Genomic DNA, 20,160 nt, shown 5'->3' with positions numbered 1-20,160 from the left:
GCAGGCCAGGTGGAGGAGATAACGAGGCCTCCATCCTGACTCTTCCCCAGGCCACGCCTCAGACCCAGCTGATGGCAATCAGGCCTGGCTGGACCCTAGGTTTCGTAGGCAGGAGGCGGGAACAACAGAAGCAGGGGTGGGGCAGGCCTAGGAAGTGCTGAGTCATGGAGCCACACCCCACAGGATATAAAGGCAGCAAGAGCTGCTGTGCCTCTTCGTAGCAGGCAAATCAACTGCTTGACTAGAGCTGAAGTACTGTTTGTTGACTCATTGGCATCAAGGGAGATAACAGAGACACTTGGCAGACGCGCGCTAGTTTGCTGCCAGAGCTGATAGTGCTGGCTAATTAAGTCATCACTTGGACTGAGGCGAGGGGGACAGAACAAACCAGTTCTCTGCCAAGTTGATAGGTGGGTGTGGCCTACTTAGCCTCCTGCACCATGGCAGTGTGAGGGGGGAGATTTTTGCCCTCCCCAGGATCCCAGGGCTTTGTTTGAGCTTCCGGGAGGGCGAAAACAGCCTCCCCTGGGCTCTGGAGGCCCTCCGGAGGCTGGAAATGGGTCTGTTTCCAGACTCCTGAAACTTCCAGGAGGCCCAGTTTTTTGCCCTCCCAGAGCCTCCATGCGGGTCCTGTGCTTCCCTGGCATTCAAAATGGGCCGCGTGGAGACTCCGGGAAGGGGAGGGGCCAGCCAGTTCTTGCAACTACCGGTTTGGTGAACCAGATGTAAAATTAGGGATCCGGTTCTTCCGAACCAGCTGAATCCCACCCTCGCTCCTAGCACGGATGGCATTCCCTAGTTGGGTCATGAAACGTCTGCAAAAAAAAATCCCCCCGAGTGCATCCAGGACCCTCCCCCCACTCCCGGTCCTCATTCCCTCTGCAAACCTCACTTCCTTGTAGCACTGATGATATTCCCTCATTGGGTCATGAGACGTCCACAAGCAAGCCCCCCCCCCCCCGGCTCACGGACCACCACCCCCGCAAGGACCTTGCCGCGAAAGCTATGTGCAAACTCAATTTTTATTTGTTTCTGGTGCTTTCAAACATTCCAGTCCTCAAAAGGAGCCTGGAGGGCTCATGCGTCCCATCGTGAACCGTTTCCGAGACCAACTGTAGAAAAGCGTCGGCCGCTCGACCGTCGTCTTGGCCCGAGACGGACGGACTCCGTTGCCCTATTCCTCTTCCGCCGGCCAGCCTCAAAGCTTTTCTTGCTTCTTTTCGGAATAAAGTTTTCAAACCGTCGGCAAAGTTCTGGACTGCGGGAAGTCTTTTGCTGGAGGGGTGGGTGAGGGGGACCACCGCATCGCCGGAGATGTCAATCATAACAGAGAACTATTCAACCTTGAAGGAATTTTTTTAAAAAAGCCAAATGCTTAAAACAGCCTTTTTCCCACTCCACTGGGCCTAGCCTTGTCCCCAAAACTAGTTTTCCCAGGTGCCCTTCGTTTTGATGGACACTGAACGGGGGATCTCCTCCTCAGCTTCAGGAGCCCCTGGAAACGACGGCAGGGAAATTTTTAGCCCCCCCCCCAATGGTTGGGACAGGTGTGGTGGCCTTCAACTTAAATACAGGTAGTCCTCGACTTTCATTTAGCGACCATTCCAAATTAGCGACGGCACTGAAAAAAAAAAAGTGACTTGGGATCATTTTTTCACACGTACGAAGGTCCCAGCATTCCCATGATCCAAATTCAGATTTTTTGGCCGCTGGTTTGTAGTTATGACGGTCGGGAGTGTTCCGGGATCATGCGATTCCCCTTTGGCGACCTTCCGACAAGCCAAGTCAAGGGGAAAGCCAGATTCACTTAACAACCGGGTGACTCATTCCAACGACCGCAGAGATTCATTTAGCTACCGAGGGAAAGAAAAGGTCGCTAAACCAGGCAGAGCTCAGCCTCTCGCTTAGCGACGGGAATGTTGGGCTCAAACTGGTCGGAAGCTGAGGAGTACCTGTCGATGCCCATCGCTCACATTGGGGAAACGTAGCGGAAGCCGAGGACCAGCCTAGCTGAAGGAAAATTGTCTGGGTCAAGGGGGGGGGCGGTTCTCCAACCTTGGCAACTTGTAAAACTTGTGGACTTCAACTCCCAGAATTCCCCAGCCAGCTCTTCCCACCCACCCCACTTTGCTGAAGTCAAGATATATTACATTTACTGCATACCCACCATCTATGAAGAAAGTTACCCTACATGGCTGGCTGGAGAATTCTGGCGGTTGAAATCCATAAGTCTTAAAGCGGCCAAGGTTGAAGACCCCTGATTTAAGACTTGTGGAGTTCAACTCCCAGAATTCCCCAGCCCTTCCCTCCCCCCCACTTTGATCAAGTCAAGATATATTATGCTTACTGCATACTCGCCATCTATTAAGAAAGTTACCCTACATGTCTGTCTGGGGAATTCTGGGAGTTGAAGTCCACAACTGCCGAGGTTGAAGACCAACTCCCCACCCCCACCCCGATTTAAGATTTGTGGACTTCAACTCCCAGAATCCCCCAGCCAGCTCCCCCCCCTACTTTGCTGAAGTCAAGATATATTATACTTACTGCGTACCAACCATCTATGAAGAAAGTTAACTCTACGTGTCTGGCTGGGGAACTCTGGGCGTTGAAGTCCCCAAGTCTTAAAAGGTTGCCAAGGTTGGAGACCCCTGGTCTGGGTTGTGTGGATACGCGCAGCTGACCCTGGGCTCTCTGCAGAAAAGGTGACGGGCTGGGCCACCCCCTTTCTGTGTTGGGGTACAGGGTTCCCCCCACCCACCCCGCTCAAGTTTAGCAACTTCGAAAGGTGCGTGGACTTCACTCACTGGCTGCTGCTCTCCCTGAGATGCTCCCGAAAAGTGGGGATGAGGGTGCAGAGATGGGTACCCCGGTATTCGCCCTGTTGGGGGAGGGGAAAGGGAGGAACACTTGAGCATCTTCCCCCCGCCCCCCTTTTAAGGGTGTCTGGCCTGAAGGAGGCAACTGTCTAATTCAGGATCTGGGAGGGAGGCGGTAGAGGAAAGGAAGCGGGGGGGGGGGGTCTAAGGAGCCAATTAAGTATGTAAATAAGAGAGGAACCCCATCTCCTCCTAGCGCTGATGATGTTACCTAGTTGGGTCATGAACGGTCTGCAAGAAAAGAACCAGGCTCAGAGAGCACCAAAGACCCCATAGTTCCTTCTCCTTCCCCTCCTTTTTCCTCCCTCCCTTCCCTTCTCCATTCTGCACACACCCAACTCCCTTCTAGCACTGATGGCATTGCCTGGTTGGGTTATGAGACGTCTGCAAGAAAACTACCAAGCTCAGAGAGCACCAAGGAGCCCTCAGTCGTCGTCCTCCTCTCCACAAACCTCCCCTCCCTTCTAGCACTGATGATGTTACCTAGCTGGGTCATGAAACGTCTTCCAGAAAGCAACCAAGCTCAGAGAGCCCCGAGGGCCCCATATTCTAGGGGTCACAGTGACTTTAATGCCACCGAGTCCAGCCCTTCAGTATGGAGGCCAAGAGTGTTTCTCCCCCCCACCCCCCAGATTCTATTCATCCCCTTCTACCAAAGCTTGGTCTTTATCCCGCCCTGTTAGCCCACCATCGCTCAGCTGCTTCCTCACCTGAAAAGGTGAGGTGCTTCCTTCGCTTTCGGAATCTGGCACCAGATCTTCAGCTGCAAAGAAGAAAGAACGAAAGAAAAGAAAAGAAAAGAAAGAGAGAGAGAGAGAAAGAAAGGAGAAAAGAAAGGAAAGAAGGAAGAAAGTGAAAGAAAGAAAAAGAAGGGAGGGAGGGAGGAGGGATGGGAGGAAGACAGAAGAAATTAAGGAAGAAAAGAAAGAAATGAAAGAAAGAAGGAAGAAAGAAAGGAAAGAAAAAGAGAAGGAAGAGTGAAAGAAGGAAGGAAGGAAAGAAGGAAGAAAGAAAGAAAAGAAGAAGGAAGGAAGGAAAAAAAAGGAAGGAAGGAAGAAAGGAGAAAAGAAAGAAGTGAAAGAAAGAAAAGAAGGAGGAGGAGGGAGGAAGAAGAGAAGGAATTAAGGAAGAAAAGAAAAATAAAAAAGAAGAAAAGGAAGGAAAAAAGAAGGAAGGAAGGAAAGAAGAAGAGAAGAAAGAAAAAGGAAGAAGGAAGGAAGAAGGAAGAAAGCATGATAGAAAAAAGAGAAGAAGGAAGGAAGGAAGAAAAAGGAAGGAAGGAAAGAAGAAAGAAAAAGAAGGAAGGAAGGTGGGACGGGAGGAAGAAAGAGAAGGAATTAAGAAAGAAAGAAGGAAAGGAAGGAAGAAAGAAAGAAGGAAGGTAAGAAAAAGGAAAGAAAGGAAAGAAGGAAGAAAGAGTGAAAGAAAAAAGAAGGAAGAAAGAAGAAAGGAAGGAAGAAAGAAAGAAAGAAAGGAAGAAAGAAAAGAAAGAAGAAAATGAAAGAAAAAGAAAGAAGGAAAGAAGAGAAGGAAAGAAAGAAAAGAGAAGGAAGAAAGAGAAAGAAAGAAAAAGAATGAATGAAAGCAAGTTTTATTTTCTAAGGAGAAGACCCACTTTAACAAATGTCTCACTTAGCAACATAAATTTTGGGGCTCCGTGGCAGTCGTAAGTCAAGGACTACCTGTATCCTCTCCCCCGCCAGTGGCTTCCTGACAAACGTGTCCTGAAGGGTCAGGAGTTAAGATCCACTTCGATTCTTGCACGGAGTCAAGAAATTCAGAACCTTTGGCTGGATTGCAGATAGTCCTTGATTTACAACCGTTCGTTTAGTGACCGAAGTCACGACAGCACTGGAAAAAGCGGACTTTGGCCTGTTTTTCACGCCTAACGCCCGTTGCAGCATCCCGGTAGTTACGTGATCTACATTCCGACGCTCGGCCACCGACTCGTATTTACGACGGTCGTAGCGTCCCGGGGTGTGTGTGTATAAGTTATAAGATTCACTTAACAACTGCAGCGACTCACTTAACAACTGGCTAAGGGGGGGACTGCACTGTATAATAATTCGCAGGCTGGTCTACGCAGGGTCGTTCAGGGAGAGATGTTGAAATGACACAACTTGCCAATGGCCCCGTCGGAAACCTGAATCTGTGGAGGAAGACGAGCCGGAACTGGAGCCGACGGAGATCAAGGGGGAGTGGCTTCGTTGGAAGGTGGGGAGGAGCAGGATTGGGACGGCTTGTAGGGGGAGGGGAGGAAGGGGTGGGGCAGGACGACGAAGAGAGGCTAAGCAGTGAACCTGAGAGACAGAACTCAGGCGGATGAGAAAGGACCGCCCCCTCCTGATCCTCGATCACGGAGAGTGGAGAGAAGGCGAGAACAGCGCAGACTGAGCAGGCTATTCGGGAGGAGAGCGTCCTGCTCCTCTTCACAAGGCACACCTGGGGACTGAGACATAAGGAGACGCTGTGGAGGGGGGGGGAGGGCGGGCATTTGTCGGGAACAAACGCTGAATTCCTGGAGTGTCGACTGCCGACGTTTGATTGCCTTGTTACTTTGCTTCCTGGACTCGCCTTGCCGGACTTCTTGCTTTGCAGCCGTGGCGCTCACCGCGTTGGGCTGGACTATTTGCAGCCAGAGGCTGCTGGAGGTGTGTGAGTGTGCGCGTCATCACTCTGCTCTGGGACATGCCGGAAACATGCAGCTTTTGGGGGAAATCGGGAGCAAGAAAGGGGCGGTTTGAATGGCCAGTTGCCTGTGTCGCGCCTCTTGCCGTGCCCCGGATCATCGCACAACTTACTTGTTTCCGAGGACTGCCTGTGCGAATCCCTGCAGGTTAAAATAAAGGGGGTACTGTGAGCCGTTTAAAAGCAAGTAAGGTCCGCAAAAGGAGGAGCAAGGAAGGGGAAGAGTTAAGTCCCCGACTTATGACCCTTCGTTTAGCGACCGGTCAAAGTTACCACGGCCCTGAAAAAAACCAGGGAGCTATTTTCCACACATCCATTGCTGCGTCTCTGCGGTGACGTGATCAAAAATTCGCACAGTCGGCAACTGACTCGTATTTATGATGGTTACACTTAACAACCGGGTTACTAACTTATCAACCGTGACGATTCACTTAACAATCGTGGCGAGAAAGGTTGCAAAACGGGGCAAGCCTCGCTTAAATGCCTTGCTTAGCAACGGAAATCGCCTCAATTGTGGCTGTACGTCAAGGATTCCCTGTATTAACAGCTGCAAGGATTCCCTTAACGGACTCTCTGGCGAGGACGGTCGCACAACGGAGCAACACTCGCTTCACCAACGTCTCGCTTAGCGACGGAAAGGCTAGCCTCGACCGCGGTCGTAAGTCGAGGACTCCCTGTACAGGCCGATGACTTACCCTTCTGAGATGCAGGAAGGAGAGTCCACGCTTCGGCTCCTGTCTGGCTGTGGGGAGCGAGGCGGAGTCTGGGGGTCTTCGTCCCCGCTCTGGCGTGGGGCGCTTGAGGGAGGGGGAGGGGAGGGGGGAGGTTCGTCATAGCCTGGAAGATACGGAGAAGGTTAAGGGACCACAGAAAATCCCCCACTGGGGGTGATATTCACTTACTTTCCTGACTGGTTTGTATATGTGAGCTCGATCGTGCGCGCGTGCTTAGCTTCCACACGCATGTGGATGCATGCGCCGGGCCTTGTGTGCATGCGCTTTGCTGACGCATGGGCCTTCCGCGCATGCGCCCGGCCTCAAAGACGTGCCTAAATAGGATTGCATAAAGCCGGGGTGGTTGGCTGGGCCCACCTGCGATTATCGGTTTCCGGTGAACCGATCCAAACCGGCTGAATACCATCTCTGCCCCCCTCACCAGCCCGTCAGCTCCGTTAAAGACTTACCAGCCCGCTGGTATCCCACAGCGCTGAAGTACTGGTTTAGAATGGTGGCACTGGGTTGGGGAAGCTGGCTGGGGGTTTGGACGCTGGCAGCCTCCAACAGCTAGAAAGGAAAGATAAGAGGAAGGGTGTTCTGTCCGCCTCCATCCGAGTGATGGCTTAGTCGGCACTATCAGCTCTGGCAGCAAAATAGCCAGCGTCTGCCAAGTGTCTCTTATCTCCCTCCACACCGATGAGTCACCCAGGAACAAACTTCAGCTCTTAGTTACTCAGTTGATTTGCCTGCTACGAAGAGGCACAGCAGCTCTGGCTGCTTTTAAATCCTGTGGGGTGTGGCTCCATGACTCAGCACTTCCTAGGCCTGCCCCACCCCTGCTTCTGTTGTTCCCGCCTCTCCTGCCTACGAAACCTAGGGTCCAGCCAGGCCTGATTGCCATCAGCTGGGTCTGGAGGCGTGGCCTGGGGGGGAGAGTCAGGGAACGGAGGCCTCGTTATCTCCTCCACCTGGCCTGCCTCTGGCTCCTGGAGCTGAGCCAAGGAAGCCGGTGCTCCCGAGGTAAATCCTGACGGCCCTTCCCCCTCACTTTCCAAGTCACTTTCTGGCAGGAGGCCCAGCTCCGGGGGGCGCAGACACAACAAAGGGGCTCTTCTTCTCCATTGCAGGGGCATGAGGCCAAGCCCGCCTGGCCAGGCAGGGAAGGGATGCCGGGGACCCTATCAGTTAAAGAACGCCGACGGGGCGGCCTTCTCTTGACGTTGCCTCTGTCCTGTGGAATAATCCCCGCCCCCTGAAAGTGGGGCATGCCCCCCTCACTCTCGTAGCCTTCCGAACATATCCAGCAGAACTTTCTCATCCGATTTTCCTCAGAACAACTACCCTGTGAGGTGGGGTGGGCTGAGAGGGGGGGGGATTGGCCCAAAGTCACCCAGCTGGCTTTCCTGCCTAAGATAGGACTAGAACTCCCAGTCGCCTGGTGATTGGCCCAATGTCACCAAGCTGGCTTTCGTGCCTAAGGCAGGACTAGAACTCTGTCTCCTAGTGATTGGCCCAAAGTCAGCCAACTGGCTTTTATACCTAAGGGAGGACTAGAACTCCCAGTCTCCTGGTGACCGGCCCAAAGTCACCCAGCTGGCTTTTGTGCCTAAGATAGGACTAGAACTCCCAGTCTCCTAGTGATTGGTCCGAAGTCACCCAACTGGCTTTCGTGCTTAAGGCAGGACTAGAACTCCCAGTCTCCTGGTGACTGGCCCAAAGTCACCAAGCTGGCTTTCCTGCCTAAGATAGGACTAGAACTCTCAGTCTCCTAGTGATTGGCCCAGTCACCCAGCTGGCTTTCATGCCTAAGGCAGGACTAGAACTCCCGATCTCCCAGTGACAACCATGTTAGTAACTTAACAACTGCAGTGATTCAGCGGCGGGAAAACAAAAGGTCGTAAAATGGGGGAAAACTCACTGAAAACGACTGTTGTTCATAAATCGAGGACTACCTGGAATCCATTCAGCCGAGGCTGATGGCTTTGGAGGAGGGCGGGCAGGGGGGGGCGAGGCGGGCTGCAAGCCCCCTGTGCTCTACCACAAAGCTGCAACGCCATCCGCCCCAACTGCCATTCCTTTTTACCCCTATCGGCTATTGTTCCGACGCCTGGTTTCTCCCCCCCCCCACTTTTCGTACCATCTGGAATTGGGGCTCCGGGAGGACGTGTTCCAACTGGCAGAGATAATCGCAGAAGAGTTTCTCCACCACGTTCACAAAAGCTTCCCCGTAATCTGTTTCCAGATATTTCTAAAAAACAGACACACACACAAAAAAAATCGGGACAGCCTTTATTGTATCAGGCATGAACAGCGCACGGGCTTTTATAGTCCTGAAAGTGCTTTTTTTTCAAGAGGCAGCTGGACTTTCTGGTTTTCCGGTTAACATACGTGGCACACTTCAAACCAGAGGTGAAATCTACAAAAATTTTTTTGCTACCTGTTCTGTGGGCATGGCTTGGAGGGTGTGTGTGTCATGTGACTGGGTGGGCGTGGCTATGTAACCATGTGACTGGGGGATCAAAAGACAGAAACTCACTAACAATGTCCTGCTGGAGCAGGGTTAGACTAGAGGACCTCCAGGTCCCTTCCAGCCCTGGATTATCCTCTGAACCTAAGTGCTAGGTTTGTAGTCAGTCCTTCCTCTCCTTTTTCCTCCCTCCCTCTTTTTCTTTCTTTCTTTCTTTCTTTCTTTCTTTCTTTCTTTCTTTCTTTCTTTCTTTCTTTCTTTCTTTTTCTTTCCTTTCTTTCTTCCTTCCTTTCTCTCTCTCTCGCTTTCCTTCCTTCCTTTCTCTTTTTTTCTTAATTTATTTTTCTCTCTCTCTCTTTCTCTTTCTTTCTTTTCTCTCTCTCTCTTACGAAACCCCCCCCCATTTTTTGCCTACACCCATTTTTTGCCTAGCGGGCTTCAGCCTTTTTACCTTTTAAAAAATGCTTTTAAAAGTTAAAAGAAAAAGCCTCTGGCGATCAGGTACCTCAGCTGGGATCATCAGAGCCTTGTTTTAACCCTTTAAAAGCATTTTTTTTTACAATGTCTTCAGCCGAAGAGGTTGTTAAAAAAATGCTTTTTAAAAATTTGCATTTACATCCCGCCCTTCTCCGAAGACTCAGGGCGGCTTACACTATGTCAAGCAATAGTCTTCATCCATTTGTATATTATATACAAAGTCAACTTATTGATTACTGAATAATTATTGAGGAATTACTGAGTCTGTCATTTGCACCTCCATAACTGTCTGGTTCGGTTCTGCAACCCAACAAGAAAAACACAGACTTCAGAGGATAATTAGAACTGCAGAAAAAATAATTGCTACCAACCTGCCTTCCATTGAGGACCTGTATACTGCACGAATCAAGAAGAGGGCCGTGAAAATATTTACAGACCCCTCGCATCCTGGACATAAAGTGTTTCAACTCCTACCCTCAAAACGACGCTATAGAGCACTGCACACCAGAACAACTAGACACAAGAACAGTTTTTTCCCGAAGGCCATCACTCTGCTAAACAAATAATTCCATCAACACTGTCAAACTATTTACTGAATCTGCACTACTATTAATCTTCTCATAGTTCCCATCACCAATCTCTTTCCACTTATGACTGTATGACTGTAACTTGTTGCTGGCAATCCTTATGATTTATATTGATATACTGACCATCAATTGTGTTGTAAATGTCGTACCTTGATGAACATATCTTTTCTTTTATGTACACTGAGAGCATATGCACCAAGACAAATTCCTTGTGTGTCCAATCACACTTGGCCAATAAAAATTCTATTCTATTCTATTCTATTCTATTCTATTCTATTCTATTCTATTCTATTCTATTCTATTCTATTCTATTCTATTCTATTCTATTCTATTCTTATTGCCCCCAACAATCTGGGTCCTCATTTTACCTACCTTATATAGGATGGAAGGCTGAGTCAACCTTGGGCCTGGTGGGGCTTGAACCTGCAGTAATTGCAGTAATAACAGACTGTCTTACCAGTCTGAGCCACAGAGGCCACAGAGGTAAAAAAAAAAAGGCTCTGATGATCGCATGGCTCAGCTGGGCATGGGGGTGCGGGCAGGGATTTTTGCTACCGGTTCTCCGAACCACCCGCCGCCATTGCTACCGGATCGGCCGATACGGTCCGAACCGGGAGCATTTCACCCCCGCTTCAAACCCAAGAGCACCACTAAGGCAGAAACTTGTCCACCCCGAGGATAAAATACCCAGACCAGAAACTGAGCAACGTGGTCTTTCCAATCCAATGCAGTGAGCCATGTGCCAATCTGTACATTGGGGGAATCAAAACAGCCGCTTCACAAACCGATGGCGCAACATAGCAGAACAAACACATCGGGACTTAGATTCAGCAGTCCATCTGCGTTTGAAAGACACAGGCCACTCTTCTGAGCTGCGGTGGCGCAGTGGTTAAGTAGCGCAGGCTTACTTCTTCTGACCGACCGCAATCTGGCAGTTCGAATCTCACCAGGCTCAAGGTTGACTCAGCCTTCCGTCCTTCCGAGGTGGGTAAAATGAGGACCCAGATTGTTGGGGGCAAGAGGCTGACTCTGTAAACCTCTTAGAGAGGGCTGTAAAAGCACTGAAAAGCGGTGCATAAGTCTTAAGTGCTTATTGCTATTTTGAAGACAACAAAGTCCGTATTTTGGACAGAGGGGGTTACTGGTTTGAAAGAGGAGTTAAAGAGGCCGTGTAGGTCAAAATTGAACGTCCAGTGCTCGAACACTGGAAATTTTAAAGAAGAGATTGGATAACCATGTGTCTGAAGTGGTGTAGGGTTTCCTGCCTAAGCAGGGGGTTGGACTAGAAGATCTCCAGGGTCCCTTCCAAGTCTGCTGTTCTGTTCTGTTCTATTCTATTCTATTCCATATTTTCTTTTCTATTCTATTCCATATTTTCTTTTTTCTATTCTATTCCATATTTTCTATTCTATTCTATTCCATATATTCTATTCTATTCCATATATTCTATTCTGTTCTATTCTATTTTCTATTCTATTCTATATTTTCTTTTCTATTCTATTCCATATTTTCTTTTCTTTGCTTTTCTATTCCATATTTTCCATTCCATTCCATTCCATATTTTCTATTCTATTTTATTTTATTTTATTTTATTTTATTTTATTATTTTATTTTATTTTATTTTATTTTATTTTATTTTATCCTATCCTATCCTATCCTATCCTATCCTATCCTATCCTATCCTATCCTATCCTATCCCTCTCTCAACAGAGGTGGGGGAGGGATACGACCTCATCTATCTCCAGTCTACAACACAATCCTTTCAGCAGTTCCAAAAAGGCTCCACACCCATTTGCACCACTCAGGTGACCCTGAGGGCATAGACAAGTCTCCAAGTGGCCTTAGCAACCCGCTAACAGAACGCATGGGGTTGCCATGGCAAAGATATTGGCGTGGTTTGCCACTTCCTTCTCCAGATGGTAGAGGACAGGAAGGCCTGGAGGAACGTTCTCCGTGGCGTCGCGATGGGTCGGACACGCCTTCACGACTAACCACCCCCCAAAAAAATAATAATAATAAAAATGCGAATTTTCTAGCTGTCTGCAAGGAGGATAAATCTTTCCGTTGCCACACCCTCAAATCAGAGCTGAAGAAGCTTCTTGGATGAGAAGCGAAAGGGCCGTGAAAATATTTGCAGACCCCTCGCATCCTGGACATAAACTGTTTCAACTCCTACCCTCAAAACGACACTATAGAGCACTGCACACCAGAACAACTAGACACAAGGACAGTTTTTTTCCCCCCGAAGGCCATCACTCTGCTAAACAAATAATTCCATCAACACTGTCAAACTATTTACTGAATCTGCACTACTATTAATCGTCTCATCGTTCCCATCACCAATCTCTTTCCACTTATGACTGTATGACTGTAACTTTGTTGCTGGCAATCCTTATGATTTATATTGATATATTGATCATCAATTCTGTTGTAAATGTTGTACCTTGATGAACGTATCTTTTCTTTTATGTACACTGAGAGCATCTGCACCAAGACAAATTCCTTGTGTGTCCAATCACACTTGGCCAATAAAAATTTTATTCTATTCTATTCTATTCTATTCCTGGTTGCTTATTTGTAGCCTATGACTATCATTAAGTATTGTAAGTGATGAAGGTATCTTTTCTTTTATGTACACTGAGAGCATATGCACCAAGACAAATTCCTTGTGTGTCCAATCACACTTGGCCAATAAAAAATTCTATTTTATTCTATTCAAAAGAAAAACCAGAAAGTCCAGCTGCCTTTGGGACAACCATGAGCTGGATGATGGAGATTAGACACCGGGCTTTGTAATTTAAAGCCAAACACCTGTCCAGCCTTGGAGCAGCCTCTGTCATCTTTACACAAGTAGCCCTTTTGAAGCTGAGGTTCTCGTCTCCCCAACCCCGAAAGAAGCAACCGGTTCCTTCTCCCTGACTTGTTTTCCCTTGTGTGGTTCAAAGGTTCCCTGTTGCCCCGACAGCAAGAATGCCTCAGGGGGGCCAAAGTGGAAAAAGACACAGAATCCTCCCCCACACCCCCAACTGGAAGAATGGATGGGAAAACTGATGGAGCTGAAATGGATTACTTTGATCAAAGAAAAAGAACACATCCAACTTTGTTTCCGGTTGGGAAACTGCCGGTTTGGAGACGGCGGGGAGGGGGGGAATAAACGAAATTCTGATTTTGGGATTTGTGGATGAGATAGGGTTTGTCGCTATCAAAAGGGCCGGTTGTAGATTTAAGTGGGCAAAAATAATAACCTGAGGCTGTAGGTTTATTAAGCTGGGTTCGGCTGCGACAAAAAGAGTGGGAAGATTAACGCCTTTTCTTCTTCTTCTTCTTCTTTTTTTTGATTTCACTTCTATGTTGATAATCTCAATAAAAATTAGAGGAAGAGATGGAGGAGGAGAGAGACAGAGAGACAGGGACAGGAAGAGAAAGAGAGAGAAACGTGCGCGTGAGATTATAGATAGATAATAGAGAGATACTGTACATAGATGATAGATAAGACAGACGGATGAATGATAGGTAGTTATATAAATGATGGTGATGAAGATTGAAATAGACAGAGAAAGATAGAGAGAAATGAGATACTATAGATGATAGATACTGTAGATAGACAGACAGATAAATAGATAAGATAGATAATAGAGAGATACTGTAGATAGACAGACAGACAGATGATAGACAGAGATAGACAGAGACGGATGGATGACAGGTAGTTATAGAAATGATGGTGATGAAGATTAAAATAGACATAGATAGATAGATAGATAGACAGATAGATAGATAGTAATAGAGAAATGAGACATACTATAGATACTATAGATAGATAAGATAGATAGATAGATAATAGAGAGATACTGTAGATAGATAGGGCCCCCCAAGGCTGTGTGCTCTCCCCACTTCTCTTCTCTCTGTATACCAATGACTGCATCTCCAATGATCCATTTGTTAAGCTACTGAAGTTCGCAGATGACACAACAGTGATTGGTCTCATTCGAGACAATGACGAATCCGCATATAGACGAGAGGTCGAACGACTAGCCTTGTGGTGCAACCAAAACAATCTGGAACTGAACACACTCAAAACCATAGAAATGGTGGTAGACTTTAGGAAAAACCCTTCCATACTTCCACCTCTCACAATACTTGACAACACAGTATCAACAGTAGAAACCTTCAAATTTCTGGGTTCTATCATATCGCAAGATCTCAAATGGACAGCTAACATCAAAAACATCATTAAAAAAGGACAACAAAGAATGTTCTTTCTGCGCCAACACAGTAAGCTCAAACTGCCCAAGGAGCTGCTGATCCAATTCTACAGAGGAATTATTGAGTCTGTCATTTGCACCTCTATAACTGTCTGGTTCGGTTCTGCAACCCAACAAGAAAAACACAGACTTCAGAGGATAATTAGAACTGCAGGAAAACAATAGCTACCAACCTGCCTTCCATTGAGGACCTGTATACTGCACGAATCAAGAAGAGGGCCGTGAAAATATTTGCAGATCCTCGCATCCTGGACATAAACTGTTTCAACTCCTACCCTCAAAACGACACTATAGAGCACTGCACACCAGAACAACTAGACACAAGAACAGTTTTTCCCCGAAGGCCATCACTCTGCTAAACAAATAATTCCCTCAACACTGTCAGACTATTTACTGAATCTGCACTACTATTAATCGTTTCATAGTTCCCATCACCAATCTCTTTCCACTTATGACTGTATGACTATAACTTGTTGCTGGCAATCCTTATGATTTATATTGATATATTGATCATCAATTGTGTTGTAAATGTTGTACCTTGATGAACGTATCTTTTCTTTTATGTACACTGAGAGCATATGCACCAAGACAAATTCCTTGTGTGTCCAATCACACTTGGCCAATAAAATTCTATTCTATTCTATTCTATTCTATTCTATAAACAGACAGATGATAGATAGAGATAGACAGAGACGGATGGATGATAGGTAGCTATAGAAATGATGGTGATGAAGATTGAAATAGATATAGACAGATAGAAATAGAAAGAGAGAAATGAGACATACTATAGATAGATACTATAGAGAGAGAGATAATAGATACCGTAGATAGACAGACAGATGATAGTCAGAGACGGATGGATGATAGTTAATTATAGAAATGATGATGACAATTGAAATGGAGATAGACAGAAAGAGAGAAATGAGGGATACCATAGATAGATAGATACTGTAGATAGACAGATGATAGAGACAGATAGATGGATGGATGATAGGTACTTATAGAAATGATGGTGATGAAGAGAGAGAGAGATGGATGGAAGGCAATTATAGAAAGGATGGTGATGAAGATAGACAGAAATAGGTAAATAGATGAGATAAAACAGACCAAGGGGTTCAAGACTTCTATAGATACCCGTGTCCTCCCAGCCTTACCTGCACATATATATCCTTCTGCATGCTGTCACTCAGCAACCTCAGTATCAGAATTCTGAAGTTTTCTTGGGCTGTTTGTACCATCTCTAGGTCCTTAGCTGTCTATGGGAGGGGGGAAAAGAGATGGAACGGCATAATTCAGAGAGAGGGAGACAGAGAGAGAAAAAGAGAGAGAATCTCTTTAAGGAGAGGGGAAGGGAGTTATCCACAAGGACTGTATGGAGGACGTTAGGCTAGGACAGGGGTCTGCAAACTTGGCTCTTTTAAGACTTGTGGACTTCAACTCCCAGAGTTCCTCAGCCAGCTTTGCATACAGCTTTGCAAAGCTGGCTGAGGAACCCTGGGAGTTGAAGTCCACAAGTCTTAAAAGAGCCAAGTTTGCAGACCCCTGGGCTAGGATGATTTCTACAAACAGAGAGAGAAAAACTCACTGCTTTGGAATGGTGGAGCGGCGCCTCATTCTCTGGAAAGTAGGTATCGATAGCATCATAGATTTTCCCTTGGGGCTGATCTTCCTGCAACATGTTCATGACAATCTGGGCAAAAGGAGAAAGCAAGAGAGGGTCAGTTGAGGACGATTCTCCCTAAAACAATTTGAGAGTATTTAATTCCCCCCCCCAAAAAAGGCTCAAACTGGCTCCCACGATTTGGGTTGATTGCTTATTTACTATCCTATGACTGTCACTAAGTGTTGTATCTCATGATTTATGATGAATGTATTTTTATGATGACTATGATCACGATTTATCACTCATAGCTTTTATGTACAATGAACGCTTAGGCACCAAAGACAAATTCCTTGTGTGTCCAATCAGATTCGGCCAATAAAGAATTCAATTCAATTCAATTCAATTCTCTCTTCTCTTCTCCTATTCTCTCTTCTCTTCTTCTATTTCTCCTCCTCCTCTTCGCTCTTCTCCTCTTCTCTATTCTCTCCTCTCTTCTTCTCTTCTCTTCTTTTCTCCTCTTCTCTATTTTCTTCTATTCTCTCCTCTCTTCTTCTGTTCTCTTCTCTTCTTCTATTATCTCTCTCTCTCTCTCTTCTCCTATTTTCTCTTCTCTTCTCCTCTCTTCTCTTCTTCTCCTCTCCTCTTTTCTCATATCCTTTTTCTCTTCTCTCTTCTCTTCTCTCTCTCCTTCTATTCTATTCTCCTCTCTTTTCCTCTTCTCCTATTTTCTCTTCTCTTCTCCTCTCTTCTTTTTATTCTCTTCTCCTCTCTTTTCCTCTTCTCTTCTCTCCTCTTTTCTCATATCTTCCCTTCTCTTCTCCTCTATTCTCTTCTCTTCTCTTCTTCTCCTCTCCTCTCTTCTTTTGAAATAGCTTTGTCAGTGTTAAGGGGAGCCCTATTTTGACTCTTTAGCCCAGTGTTTCTCAACTTCAGCAACTTTTAAGCCGGGGGGGGGGGACTTCAACTCCCAGAATTCCCGAGGCAACTTTGCTGCCTGGGGGGATTCTGGGAGCTGAAGTCCCCCCAACGCCCGGCTTAAAGTCCCTCTTTTATCTTTTATCTCTTTCATCTATTTCCCAGAGCTTTTGAAACGGCTCCCCAATGGGGCCAAAGTGGTTCCTCCTGGGGGTCCCCTCCCTCCCCCTCCCCGGGGAGCTCCTCCTCACCTTGGCCTGCAGCCCCAGGCGCAGCTTGGCCAAGTGCTGGAAGGGCACCAGCTCCGGCGCCGCCTCCGCCACGTTCTCCAGGAAGGTCAGGACCCGCGGGAAATCCGCGAAGCGGCGCCCGCGGACCACGTGCCAGGCTGCCGCCGCCACTACCCGCAGGGCCACGGCGCCGCAGGGCCCCTCGGAGGCCGCTTCGCCCGCCCGATCGTCGCCCATGGAAGAGCTGCGAGACCCCCAGTGAGAAAGGAGCCGGCTCTGGCCACGCCCCCCGCAACGCGGAAGCCACGCCTTCCCCGCCCACTTTCCCCCCCCCGGTGGAGGCCACGCCCCCTAGGTGCCTGTCCCCAATCCCAGCTCGCGCTCCAGCCCCGCCCCCCGCTAAACCACGCCTTCCTCGCGCTCCTCCCCGCCCTCCGCTTCCCCTCCGTCCCGCCTTCTTCGAACTTCCAAGGGAGGCACCGCCCCCTAATCCTGGCTCGCGATCCAGCCCCGCCCCCCGAAACCACGCCTTCCTCGCGTTCCTCCCCGCCCGCCGCTTCCCTTCCGTCCCGCCTTCTTCGCTCCTCCTCGCAACACCTCCACGCGTCCTATAGGCCGCCGGCCTCAATCTTTACTGGCCCCAGCCGAGGCCCCGCCCACCCTAAACCACGCCTTCCTTCCCCCGCCCACTCGTCCTGTCCCGCCTTCTTCTATTTCAAAGAAGGCCCCGCCCCCTACGTTGCCTGCTCCAATCTTTTTTCGCGCCTTCAGCCCAAGATCCGCCCACACCGAAAACGCGTCTTCCTCGCGCTCCTCCCCGCCCCCTTTCAGTCCCGCCCAATCCCCGCCTTCTTCGCACTCTAGGGAAGGCCCCCGCCCCCTACGTGGCCCGCTCCAATCGTTTTCGCGCTTCAGCCCCGGCAAAGGATCCGCCCACCCAAAGCCACGCCTCCTCCTAGCTGACGCACCACCCCCAAGCCACTCAGTCCCGCCTTCTTCGCGCTCCTGCGAGGCCAAAGATTCGGCCAGCCGAAACCACGCCTTCCTTGCGCTCCATCCTCGCGGAGGCCCCGCCCCTTACGTCCTTCAGCCGCCCTCTTTAAGCGCTCGCTCAATTCTCCCCCCCACCTCTTGTTCGCGCTCCCGACCGGCCCCCCGTAGCCACGCCTTCTTGCCGCTCCACCCTTCTCATCTCCTTCGGAGGCTCCGCCCCAATATTGCCCCCTGCCCTACCCAATCCCGCCTTCTTTGCTCTCCACCACTCAGCGGAGGCCCCGCTCCTATAGCACCCGCCTCTCCTTCCCGACCCCGCCTTCTTTACGCTCCACCTACACCAAAGGAAGCTCCGCCCCCAAACGGCCTTCACCGTTCCACACCCTTTTTGGGCAGCTTGGCGCCTGGAAAAGAACCTTCACGCTGCCGCTCCCTCAACCCGCCCCGCTTTTAAATCTTCCCACACACACACACACAAGGAAGGGTAAAACGGCTTTCGACCCGGCCTCATTCCGGACCTTTGCTCGCCCCGCACATGAACTTCCGCTCTGTTTCCATGGAGACCCGCGGCGCGTCGCTCCGTCGAGATCGTCACTTCCTGTTTTGGAATGGAATTCTTCGCTTGAGCGGCAGCGGCCTCTGGTGGCTGTTTCTGGGATAGCACCAGCAGGGCATCCCGGCTCTTGCGCGTCTCCTACGAGCTGATGGGAGTTGTAGTCCCATATGTTTGAAGGCTCATGGGGTTTGGGGACTAAATTCATCCCCATCATTGCTCCTTTTTTAAAAAATTTTATTTGGTTTCAGACCCGCCTTCCATTTCAAAACTCAAGGCGCAGGCTTTCCTACCTGGTCTCCTCACAACAACCCTGTGAGGGAGGCTTCCCTGAAAGCGGGAGGGACTTTTGAGCCCCTCCCACTTTCAGGCAAGCCTGCCTCACAGGGTTGTGGTTGGGCAGAACGACAAGGGGAGCCTGCGCCTTGACTCTTCCAGAAAAAAAACCCAGCATCTTTCCTTCCCAGGCATACTGGCCTGGAAAGCTGGCTTGTTGCACTAAAGCTGGGTTGAAATCTACTCAATGCTGGCTAATGAATTTTGGGAGTTGAAGTCCATCCAATGCTGACTAATGAATTCTGGGAGTTGAAGTCCACCCAATGCTGGCTAATGAATTCTGGGAGTTGATCTCCACCCAATGCTGGCTAGATCCTGAAGAGGAAACTGAAATCCTTTGGCCACCTAATGAGAAGGAAGGACTCACTGGAGAAGAGTCTAATGCTGGGAAAGATGGAGGGCAAAGAAGAAGAAGGGGACGGCAGAGAATGAGGTGGCTGGATAGGAGTCACTGAAGCAGTCGGCGTGAGTTTAAATGGACTCCAGAGGATGGTAGAGGACAGGAAGGCCTGGAGGAACGTTGTCCATGGGGTCGTGATGGGTCGGACACGACTACGCAACTAAAAAACAACAATGCTGGCTAATGAATTCTAGGAGTTGATATCCATCCAATGCTGGCTAATGAATTCTGGGAGTTGAAGTCCACCCAATGCTGGCTAATGAATTCTGAGAGTTGAAGTCCACCCAATGCTGGCTAATGAATTCTGGGAGTTGATGTCCACCCAATGCTGGCTAATGAATTCTGGGAGTTGAAGTCCACCCAATGCTGGCTAATGAATTCTGGGAGTTGAAGTCCACCCAATGCTGGCTAATGAATTCTGGGAGTTGAAGTCCACTCAATGCTGACTAATGAATTCTGGGAATTGAAGTCCACTCAATGCTGACTAATGAATTCTGGGAGTTGAAGTCCACTCAATGCTGGCTAATGAATTCTGGGAGTTGATCTCCACCCAATGCTGGCTAGATCCTGAAGAGGAAACTGAAATCCTTTGGCCACCTAATGAGAAGGAAGGACTCACTGGAGAAGGGCCTAATGCTGGGAAAGATTGAGGGCAAAACAAGAATGGGACGACAGAGAACGAGGTGGCTGGATGGAGTCACTGAAGCAGTCGGCGGGAGCTTAAATGGACTCCAGAGGATGGTAGAGGACAGGAAGGCCTGGAGGAACGTTGTCCATGGGGTCGCGATGGGTCAGACACGACTATGCAACTAAAAAACAACAATGCTGGCTAATGAATTCTAGGAGTTGATATCCACCCAATGCTGGCTAATGAATTCTGGGAGTTGGTCCACCCAATGCTGGCTAGGGAACTCTGGGAGTTGAAGTCCACTCAGTGCTGGCTAATGAATTCTGGGAGTTGAAGTCCACCCAATGCTGGCTAATGAATTCTGGAGTTGATGTCCACCCAATGCTGGCTAATGAATTCTGGGAGTTGAAGTCCACTCAATGCTGACTA

General features: G+C 48.7%; 1 protein-coding gene across 9 annotated transcripts; it reads right to left on the bottom strand.

The window, feature by feature from the left end:
- Nucleotides 1-1,008: 1,008 nt before the first annotated feature.
- On the bottom strand, nt 1,009-17,099 carry TINF2 (TERF1 interacting nuclear factor 2). Of its 9 annotated transcripts, XM_058183299.1 has the most exons (10): nt 16,843-17,099; nt 15,659-15,763; nt 15,228-15,329; nt 8,418-8,528; nt 6,748-6,847; nt 6,260-6,401; nt 5,678-5,706; nt 3,587-3,639; nt 2,805-2,878; nt 1,009-1,343 (listed from the first exon to the last, which is right to left on the bottom strand). In XM_058183299.1, the coding sequence occupies exons 1-10, from the start codon at nt 17,056-17,058 to the stop codon at nt 1,322-1,324; spliced, it is 954 nt and encodes a 317-aa protein (XP_058039282.1). In that variant the 5' UTR covers nt 17,059-17,099; the 3' UTR covers nt 1,009-1,321. The 9 variants fall into 9 exon arrangements, with proteins under 9 accessions (XP_058039282.1, XP_058039284.1, XP_058039285.1 ...); XM_058183301.1 differs by lacking the exon at nt 2,805-2,878; XM_058183302.1 differs by lacking the exon at nt 8,418-8,528.
- Nucleotides 17,100-20,160: the final 3,061 nt, after the last annotated feature.

The sequence above is a fragment of the Ahaetulla prasina genome, chromosome 4 (genome assembly GCF_028640845.1).
Source record: "Ahaetulla prasina isolate Xishuangbanna chromosome 4, ASM2864084v1, whole genome shotgun sequence".
Classification (NCBI taxonomy): Eukaryota; Metazoa; Chordata; class Lepidosauria; order Squamata; family Colubridae; genus Ahaetulla; species Ahaetulla prasina.
Note: the sequence above shows the minus strand (reverse complement) of the source record. Positions and strands in the feature narration are given on the sequence as shown.

What these genes read in the sequence shown, in the direction of transcription:
- TINF2 (XM_058183299.1), bottom strand. Translation starts at nt 17,058, where the DNA reads ATGGGCGACGATCGGGCGGGCGAAGCGGCCTCCGAGGGGCCCTGCGGC. An exon ending in GCCTGGGGCTGCAGGCCAAG is followed by an intron (nt 15,764 to 16,842) that starts GTGAGGAGGAGC and finishes CCTTTTGCCCAG; the next exon opens with ATTGTCATGAACATGTTGCA. An exon ending in TGTGGGATACCAGCGGGCTG is followed by an intron (nt 6,402 to 6,747) that starts GTAAGTCTTTAA and finishes CGTATCTTCCAG; the next exon opens with GCTATGACGAACCTCCCCCC.